This window comes from Tupaia chinensis, unplaced genomic scaffold (genome assembly GCF_000334495.1).
Source record: "Tupaia chinensis unplaced genomic scaffold, TupChi_1.0 Scaffold000426_1, whole genome shotgun sequence".
Taxonomy (NCBI): domain Eukaryota; kingdom Metazoa; phylum Chordata; class Mammalia; order Scandentia; family Tupaiidae; genus Tupaia; species Tupaia belangeri.
The window spans coordinates 2,199,890-2,210,017 of record NW_006159931.1 but is presented as its reverse complement, the minus strand read 5'-3'; the positions used below and the strand labels follow the sequence as shown (position 1 = coordinate 2,210,017).

Here is a 10,128-nt window from a genome sequence, read left to right as displayed (position 1 = left end):
AATATTTTAGTAATAATAAGTAAATAAAATTATTTTATTTAACTTTATTTATTTTAATTTGACCACAGAGGGACAGAGAGAGGGAGGGAAAGTGAAAGTCACCGGGTCTGGGACTCAAACTACCATTGGTCATGTGGGAGTCCAGCACTCTTAACCACCATGCCACCTGCTGGCTCCTTTTCTTTCAGTTTTTAAGTCTCAGTGAGTGAGTTGGTATCAAAGGGTTTAAAATACTAGACGAGAGTCCAGGTGATGGAGCAGTGGGAAAGCTGACACATTGCAAAGCAAACCCAAGTGGGAAGGTTCCCAGTTCAAGTCCAGAGCCCTCTTGAGTATCCCAGACAGCCATGCCATGATCTGAGCTGGCCAAAGGTTGGGATGGGTCATGCTGTCAGGATCCTGTTGGGATGCTGTCTCTGTCTCTGTCTCTCTCTTTCTTGTCTCACACATGAAGTACAGAAATAAACTTTAAAAATAAGTAAAGTACTTGACAGAGCAATTATTACCCTCTTAAAGAAGTCGTTGCTCTGAGTCCACGAGGAGCTCCTCCTCTCCGTCTCACCCCCTCCCCGGGTTTTATTCACTTTCACTTTGACACTTGAGGTGGACTCCCAGTGCAATATAGAAGCGTTTAGAGGCGGGGAACGTGCGTGTGGTTATCCAGGAAGAATTGACAAGGGTTTGCACCGAGCGTTCCTGAAGAACTCACCCGTGAGGTGTCTGTTTCCCACCCCCAGTTCAGGACCTGCTATCTGAAGAGCACGGATGCAGCCTCCCGGCCACCCCGCAGTCTATCTCTGACCTTAAGTCTCTGGCCACAGCCCTGCTGGAGACGATCCACGAGAAGAGCATGGTCATCCAGCACCAGCGGCAAACCAACAAGTAGGTGCCTGGGCCCTCGGCCGGGGCGGGCGGAGAGGAGGGGACGAGGCTCCCAGTGGACAGGCATGAAGAGGAGGACAGACCCCTCACATCTAGAAGGAGAAGTCTTTTCTGAAACGTTGTTTTGTTTTGCTGTACAGCACATGCACTCACCAAAGAGAAAGAGAGAGAGCTAGAGACAGAGAAAGTGAGAAGTTGCCTCCATGCCTCAATCCCTAAATCCCTTCTCCTCCATCTTCCTCTTGGGATTTTGGGCATGCATGCACACAGGCCCGGCATGAGTTTCAGGCCGCCAGGCCCAGGACTCAGACCATGGCTGGCCATGTGGGAGTCCAGCACCTGAACCACTATGCCACCTGCTGGCCCCTAGAAGGACACTTCTTAAACTAGAGCTGGACTTCATGTCAACATTGTGGCTATCACCTAGGGTCAGGCATGGAACCATATTGGTCTTCGCTGGTGACTACTGCTCTGGGCCACGCACTGGGTCACCCTCTCTCGTGGGTCACTTCCACGGCGTAGTTGCCTGGGTGACAGCCTATTTCCCCTTCAGGTCTCCACTCAGGGGAGAAACTGCCTCAGAGCCGTGTGAACCTCACCACGTGTCTTAGGGGCTCTGAACGGCAGGGACCATCCAGCCTCAGCTTCTACAGGGAGCTGAGCCTAGGGGGGGGTCTCATGTCTCTTCCAGATCAGCCGAAAAGATGGCGAAAAGGAGCAAAAATTACAACAGAGTGTCTTGTTGGGTTTTTATAGCACGTTGACTGTGCTGTGTAAAACCAAGTGAATGTAGATTAAGTAGCAGTTTTATATATATATATACACACACACATATATACACATACACACACACTATTTTTAACAAATGATAGCTACTATTCACCCCCAAAAATGCTGTGTTCTCTTTCCTTGCTCCGCACCTAGCCCTTCCCCTCCGTAACAATAGATCTTACAGATTGCTTCCTAGCAGTACATGAGGTACCTAATGTGCCATTTTTAATACATGCAAGGTCGTAAGTTTTATACTTTCAATAGATGTTTTAGTGGGGGTCACGTAAAGGAACTCTTTTACAAATGGAGTGAGGGCTAAGAAACGAATGGGGATTTATCTGCTCGCTGCCATCTCCCATGATTCAGCCTCCAAAGCTAGAATGATAAGATAGCGTGACAAATAGGAAGAAGGACACTTTCTGTAAGCGTGCCCCCCCCCACACACACACACACCGACTTTCCAGGGGCTGCAGCATCCCTTCGAGAAGGCCCAGAAGGAGGCATGTTGAAAAGTTGATGAGTAAACCTAGGACTTTGCCGTGAGACACAATCAGCTGCCGGCGATTTGCTGGGCACTCCCTGCCAGGGTTGGCTGTTCGATTCCCAGTGAACAAGGGCTGTGCTTCGTTGATCCCGCAAACGGCTGGCAAAGCATTTGTAGAAGAGGAACGGTGGAAGTCGTGTTCCACCGCGTGCCACGGTCGGCTCTCTGAGCCTTCCTAACGCGCTGTCACCTTGCGCTGCTGCTGGTGCTGGGGGTGTTGGTTAATATCTGAGGACATATTGACCTTTGGCTCCCCTTTCAGCAGGGCCTAAAACCATTTCCTCGTCCCCTTCCCTAGGACGGGTAAGTGGCTCAGAAGTTCAAGGCCTCGGTGGCAGTGAGAAGGCATCATGGATCAGAGCAGATTCAGAAGGACGTCCAGGCCAGGGCAGGGTGGGCGCAGGCGGGCCTCCAGGTCGTGCAGGGCCTCATCCACCTGCTGCCTTTCCAGAGCCTGAGTTCTCCAGGACCCTGAGGCAGGCATTTCTGCCCTCTGTGTTACCCAGGGAGCAGGCACCCTGTGGTCCATTCCCGAGTCAGCGCTGTCTTCACGGGTTCCTGATCCCACCCTCAGCCATGCCGGCGTTCTCTGAAACCCCTGCTAGAAGGCCGGTCTGACTGCCCCGCATCTTGAGAGGTTTCTAGACTACCAGGTTGTCCTATGCTGGAATCACCCCTATCCTAACATAATCTGTATCTAAAGAAAAACTTTATTTGGGGGCCAGCAGATGGCGTGGTGGTTAAGGCGACTGGACTCCCACTCGGCCGGCTGCAGTCGAAGTCCCAGACTCCTGCTTCTGTGTCCTAAGAAAGAGGAGGCCTGACGGAGCTTGCTGGGGCTTGGGGAAAACGGAGCTGTGGGATGAACTGTGCATCCTGGGACCAGTCACTTAACCTCTCTGTTGCTTACAATCCACATGTGTCAAAGGAGGGTAATCAGACAGTGTAGACCAGACCACTTGTCAGGGTAGTGAGATGGTGTAGGCTAGGTGGGTGGCCATCAGGGCTTCCAACTCACACCAAAAACGCAGAAGAGTTGTGTCGGCCGTTAGTGTTAACAGCAGGGCCATTACTGTTATGGTCATCGTTATTATTACTTTCACCCCAACTTCTCCTGGATCCGTTTTATCACCTGCGGTCTCGCATCAGATGCCAAGAAGTGTCAGGCCAAAGAAAAAAGCAGCCACCACGGACAAACTTAGGCAGGGGTCCTGAAAGCAGATGGTTGGGCACACCCACAAATCACTTCATTTCACTTCGGGGGGAGACAGCCGTGTTATCCAGGAACGTCAGACAAAATGTAACCACACATCTCTCTGCCGCGCCTTGGAGTCGTGCCCGGCAGTGTCCCTCGGCCTCGACCTCGGTCGGAGAGTTAAGCCTTACCGTTGTTTCCGAGAGGCGGCCTGTAGAGATGATCTGATCGCGTTAAGACACAGGCTTCAGCCTGAACACTGTCGTGACTGCATCTCAAAGCCGTCAGCTGGTGAGAGGGAGCGGGGATCAGAGCGTCTGAGCAAATACTGAAAGCGAGATTACGGAGAATAGAGTTCTAGTCAAGGGTCAGAACGGGGAAGCAAAATGGACCCCAAAACTGGAGTGAGAATGGAAGTAATTGATAAAGACGATGCAGACTGCTAAGACTTTAGGGACCGAATGAAAGAAAAGTGCTAAGTACCCAGATGAAGCAAGCCACATACAGTACCGCCAGGGCTTTCTGTGAACGCGAAAGGAATATTAATTAAGATGCTGCGAGTCAATTCAGGTAACCGAAGGGTGAATCCAAAGGATGAATCCTATAATACGTGCAGATGAACACGCATTCGTGCCTCTGTGCGTGTGGGTGTGTATGGTTATCTCTGAGAGATAGAGAGAGGTAGGAGAGTGATTCTGCTCTTCGCATTTATCGCTATGAAAGGAATCGAAACTTTGCTATTAACGTGATTTCCACACCTTTTTTTTTTTTAGCACGGCAATGCTGAGAAAATCCCCAAATAAAATAAGGACTGGTTTTGCCATTTCTAGACCAGCGGGAGGTGGGTGGAGTTGTAGATGGCTATCAGACGTCTTGCCAACTCTTTGATCTTGTAGGGACAGAGGAGGAGAATGTACGCCCAGTTTATGGATAGACTAAGTCAGGCTTCCGGGTTAACAGCATGATCTGAAAGACACATTCCGGGGAGTCAGAATGGCCACCTTAGCAAGCAACGTAATTATTCTAATGATTCTGTAATTACTGAAGGCTCTCGAAATGCTTATTTTTGTTCTTCTCACAGGTAAGTACAAGCCATGGGAATCATTTACTTAATCAAACATATTTTTCGAACACCTACCATGTGTAAGCTTTGTGCTTGCTATCAGTAAGACATGAGGTGGGTCTAGGAAGGCACACACTGTTTTATTTTCTAAAGCAGCATTGCTGGGCATGCTCACGTGTCCTATCTGCTAGACTTGGTTGCTTTCAAAAATCAGGTCTCCCCGCAAAGAATCACGGTGTCACTAATCAAGGGCTTCCTAGGTTAGTTGTCATCATCATTAGCAACGAGCAGCTCCCAAATAGGAATTCCATAAGATGCCTTGGACAGTGACTGGTCATCAACGACTCATTTGAATGGCATGTTTTGTTTTGTTTGTTTGTTTGTTTTTGAGAGAGAGATTTTTGCTGTGAGGTGCTTGTGCTTGCCAGAAAGACAAAACAAAACAAAACAAAACAAAACAACCCAAGGAATCACCCCCTGGGGAGATGGCCACACCACCATCCCTTCTCCATTCTCCTCTTGGGATTCCGAGCACACACGCACATATACCTGGTATGAGTTTCAAGCCTCTGGGTCCAGGACTTGAACCACAGTCGACCACACGGGAGTCCAGCAACGTGACCATTGCACCTAGGGACCGAATGAAAGAAAAGTGCTAAGTACCCAGATGAAGCAAGCCACATACAGTACCGCCAGGGCTTTCTGTGAACGCGAAAGGAATATTAATTAAGATGCTGCGAGTCAATTCAGGTAACCGAAGGGTGAATCCAAAGGATGAATCCTATAATACGTGCAGATGAACACGCATTCGTGCCTCTGTGCGTGTGGGTGTGTATGGTTATCTCTGAGAGATAGAGAGAGGTAGGAGAGTGATTCTGCTCTTCGCATTTATCGCTATGAAAGGAATCGAAACTTTGCTATTAACGTGATTTCCACACCTTTTTTTTTTTTAGCACGGCAATGCTGAGAAAATCCCCAAATAAAATAAGGACTGGTTTTGCCATTTCTAGACCAGCGGGAGGTGGGTGGAGTTGTAGATGGCTATCAGACGTCTTGCCAACTCTTTGATCTTGTAGGGACAGAGGAGGAGAATGTACGCCCAGTTTATGGATAGACTAAGTCAGGCTTCCGGGTTAACAGCATGATCTGAAAGACACATTCCGGGGAGTCAGAATGGCCACCTTAGCAAGCAACGTAATTATTCTAATGATTCTGTAATTACTGAAGGCTCTCGAAATGCTTATTTTTGTTCTTCTCACAGGTAAGTACAAGCCATGGGAATCATTTACTTAATCAAACATATTTTTCGAACACCTACCATGTGTAAGCTTTGTGCTTGCTATCAGTAAGACATGAGGTGGGTCTAGGAAGGCACACACTGTTTTATTTTCTAAAGCAGCATTGCTGGGCATGCTCACGTGTCCTATCTGCTAGACTTGGTTGCTTTCAAAAATCAGGTCTCCCCGCAAAGAATCACGGTGTCACTAATCAAGGGCTTCCTAGGTTAGTTGTCATCATCATTAGCAACGAGCAGCTCCCAAATAGGAATTCCATAAGATGCCTTGGACAGTGACTGGTCATCAACGACTCATTTGAATGGCATGTTTTGTTTTGTTTGTTTGTTTGTTTTTGAGAGAGAGATTTTTGCTGTGAGGTGCTTGTGCTTGCCAGAAAGACAAAACAAAACAAAACAAAACAAAACAACCCAAGGAATCACCCCCTGGGGAGATGGCCACACCACCATCCCTTCTCCATTCTCCTCTTGGGATTCCGAGCACACACGCACATATACCTGGTATGAGTTTCAAGCCTCTGGGTCCAGGACTTGAACCACAGTCGACCACACGGGAGTCCAGCAACGTGACCATTGCACCATCTGCTGCCCCCCCCAGTTTTGTATTTTTTTAAACCATACACATTATCTAGTGTCATATGTGCTTTCTGTAGAATGTATATTTAATATACTCTGGAGAGCGTGTATTCTCTCTCGCACATACACACACATACACACACACGTGCAAATGTTCCACTTTTAGCATGTATCTTATATCTCAAAACTCTTTTCCCTCTGCGAGGGCACTGGTAGGTTCTCCAAGCAGCCACCTCACAGCCCGAAGCTGGTGGGAGTGTGGTTATTAACCTGTCATCGCTTTATCCCTTTTCCAGGATCCTAGGGAATCGAGTGGCCGAGCTGGAGAAAAAGTTAAGGACGCTGGAAGTTTCTGGTTTGTGGAGTCTTCCAGGTAAACAGAGCTTCGTAAACACTGTTCCCCCACCACCCTATTTCAAAAAGGAAGCTCTCACATCATTTGCAAGAAGATGTGACCTTTTTAACATCCTTAAGTTGAACATCATTGCTGAAAAGTCGACACCTGTTTAAAACTTAGAAACCATAATGCTGGGGAAGGCAGAATCAGAACAACACTATAAATATTCACATTTTCATCCACGGAGCTGTGAAGTTCTGCTAACGCGAATTCTCAGATTGCCATTGTGTGTACATATATATTTTTTAAACTTTTGTGAATGTAATGAATTGTTTCATACTTTATCTGTAGGTATCTTATAAAGCTTTGTTCAGTGTGATCATCACTCCTAAGAATGAATGTGAGGATACACAAAGATTTGTCCAATTTAATCATCAGCCCTAAAAATGAATATAAGAACTTACAAAGATTTGTGCAATGTAATCATCAGGCCTAAAATTGAATGTAAGAACGTACAAAGATTCGTTCAATTTAATCACCAGTACTAAAAATGAATATAAGAACCAACAAGTTTTCTAATCCAGCTATACCTCACAACCTCTGTTTCTTCCCTTCCTCCCATCCCATTTTACAAAGCTCAAAAAGCAAAATTTCCTGTGGAGTTTTTTTTTTTTTTTTTTTTTTAAATTTTTTTCCCCGAGTTCTACGCCATGTTAGAAAACTCTGATGTTTCACTTTAATTAGCTCAACGCACCCTGTTTGTCTTGGGAAAACACTCCTTTCGTGAGACCCTGGTCAGCTGTTCTCACTTACCTTTACACTCTTCAGAAACGTATTTATCATTTTCTACCACCTCCTCATTCCCAGAAATAACATTTTACGTATATTTTTAGTTACTCAACCTTCCTTCCTTGCTTCCTTCCTTCCTCTCTCTCTCTCTCTCTCTTTCTCTCTTTCTTTTAATTTGTTAGAGGGCACAGGCATTCACCAAAGGGAGCGAGAGAGAGAAGGGAAGTGAGAAAGCACCTGCAGAGGGATGGCCACGCCATAATCCCTTCTTTCTCCATTTCTCAGTCCCTTTGGGATTTGGCACATGCATCTAGCATATTTTTCAAGCTGCCGGGCCTGGGACTTGTCGGTCACGTGGGATCCGACCGTCTCAGCCACCATGCCACCACCTGGCCGGTTACTTAATCTTCCTGCACAACCCAGTCTCCTCTTCCTCCCAATCATGTGGGCTGCTTCCCACGTGTGATAAATGAAAGTTGTCATGGGGAAGGGGACACATGTCTTCTTACATGTCCACCTGAGTAGCTGCCTTAGATTGCCCAGAAGTGTGTTTTATAAGTTGAAGGGTTTTGTTTTGTTTTGTTTTTGAGGTTTTTGCAATAGGGTGCATGCGCTCGCCAGAGAGACAGAGAGACAGAAAGCAAGGACTCAACCCCCCAGGTGGGGATGGTCACACGGCAATCCCGTCTCCTCTATTCTCCTCTCAGGATCTTGGGCAAGCATGTACATGCACGTGGCATGAGTTTAAAGCTGCCAAGTCCGGGACTCGAACCGTGGTTGACTACGTGTGAGTCCAGCGACATAATCGTTACGCCATCTGCTGGTCTTTTTAAGTGAAAGTTTTTAGCAGAGATTCCTTGAACTTGATGTCAACAGACTTAACGAGACTAATTAGTGGTGGGTGCATTGTGGGACTCCGACTGGTCCATTTCGCACAAGAACCTTTTGATGCTGTTAAAATCTCCACTTCTGCGAAAGCCTGTTATTGCGTCAAATTTCAACCCAGTCAGACAAATTCATTATTTATTTGTACTGTCAGACTACCATTTCTGTGTACATCCTGGAGTCGTGATTTTTTTCTCCTCAAAGTGACTTAGTGAAATTTCTCACTGTTTCGTGTCTCTTTGATATAAAAAGATGGAAGGTGAGTAAGTGAACAGTGCTGGGAGTTCTCCATCTCTGGCGCCGTTAGGGTTTAGGTGAGATTTCAAATAGCGACGATGCAGTAACGACTGTCTCTTTCCTCCTTTCTGCTGCCTGAAGGCCTGAGCTACAATGTCTCAGTAGGATTTGGGAGTACGTTCTTTTTGAATTACTGTTTTTGTGACTACCATCGGCAATGCATTCTATCACCCCTGCATGTAAATAAGTGCAAAAGCACTATCTCCCTTTCCTTGAAACAGAGAATTCAATTAGGACAAAGCAAATATTAGATAGTGAAATTGGCTCTGAAGGACCCGGCTCAACGAATCTGCTGCCAGGGCCTCCACGCAGAGACAATGTGGGAAGCCAGGAAAAGGGCAGTCCCTGTGTAATGGAGCAGCTTGGCGCCTGCGTAGTGATGAAGGATGTTAGGTGACTGGGTGGTGTTTTCAAGCCACGGGGAAAGTAAAGGGGGAGAGCCTTTTCCGGTGTCAATCAGATGGGCCCCTCTGTCTGCATGGTTTTCTATGCCTCCATTTAGTCTACCACATAGCGCCCCAAGGGACTCTGTTCTTTACCTCCGTCCCTCCCCCTCGTCTTCCTGCACCTTCTCCTCTTCCTTTTCTTCCTCCTCCTCCTCATCTCTGTCTTCCCAAGTATGAACCAAGTCATGGTGTTTAGCCAGCTGGAGGGCACTGATTCTTGGCCACTGGGGCCAAGGGGATAAAGAAGGTTGGTTGGAACACAGAGAGAGAGTGTCCCATACCGAGGCCCGTGAAGGCCAGAGAGCTGCTGGCCACATGCTAGGGAAGGCGGGCTCAGGAGGACATCCCGTCCCTGACCTGAGGACAGTCAAGGTTGCCCTGCTGGAGAAAAATGAAGGAAGTCCACCTCGAGGCACCTGCTGTAGACTCATGGTAGCCAAAGCCCATGTCACCATCAGCCCAGTGAGGTGTGCCCAGATGGTGGCTTTGTAGCACGGGAAGAAGTCAGAGGGTGTTGACTTCATCCTGCCAGCATCCTTCTTTTTTTCTAATAATTGTTTTTCTATTGCCAAAGAGTACATGTACTAACCAGAGAAAGAAAGAGCTAGAGACAGCACCTCCCGTGGGGCATGGTCACTATCCCTTCCCTCTGTTTCTCCATCCCATCAGGATCTGAGCGTGCATGCACCGGCACCTGGAGTATTTCTCGAGCCACTGGGGCTGGAATCCTACCCACAGTTGGCCACATGGGACCTAGGCCGGCCCCTGAGAGCCTCTCAACAACTCCTTGAGCTGTAGATTAGCAGATCTCTTTGGGAAACGTCTCTGTGTCAGGAGCCTGAAGAGTTCTGGAACTTTCCACATGAGGCAGTCGCTGTGTCGTGCTGATCCTCAGGGCCAGGCCTAGCGGGTCCCTCTCATCCAGGACTGCTCACAGGTAGCAGAGCATGAGAGGCCACAGTCACTAATCACATGCTCTGTCTTCCTGGGCAGCAGCAAGGCACCCATGCCCGCCAGACCATAGGGTCCCCAGGCATGCCTCTGCCATG

At 47.7% G+C, this 10,128-nt stretch overlaps 1 protein-coding gene across 1 annotated transcript in view; it reads left to right on the top strand.

The window, feature by feature from the left end:
* The window catches only part of CCDC149 (coiled-coil domain containing 149), an 80,558-nt gene that overhangs the window by 57,409 nt on the left and 13,021 nt on the right, over positions 1–10,128 (top strand). The window contains exons 10-12 of the mRNA XM_027774376.1: positions 738–882; positions 6,622–6,698; positions 8,715–8,747. Of these exons, the coding sequence (XP_027630177.1) occupies positions 738–882; positions 6,622–6,698; positions 8,715–8,747 (255 nt within the window). The remainder of the gene's footprint in view (positions 1–737; positions 883–6,621; positions 6,699–8,714; positions 8,748–10,128) is intronic.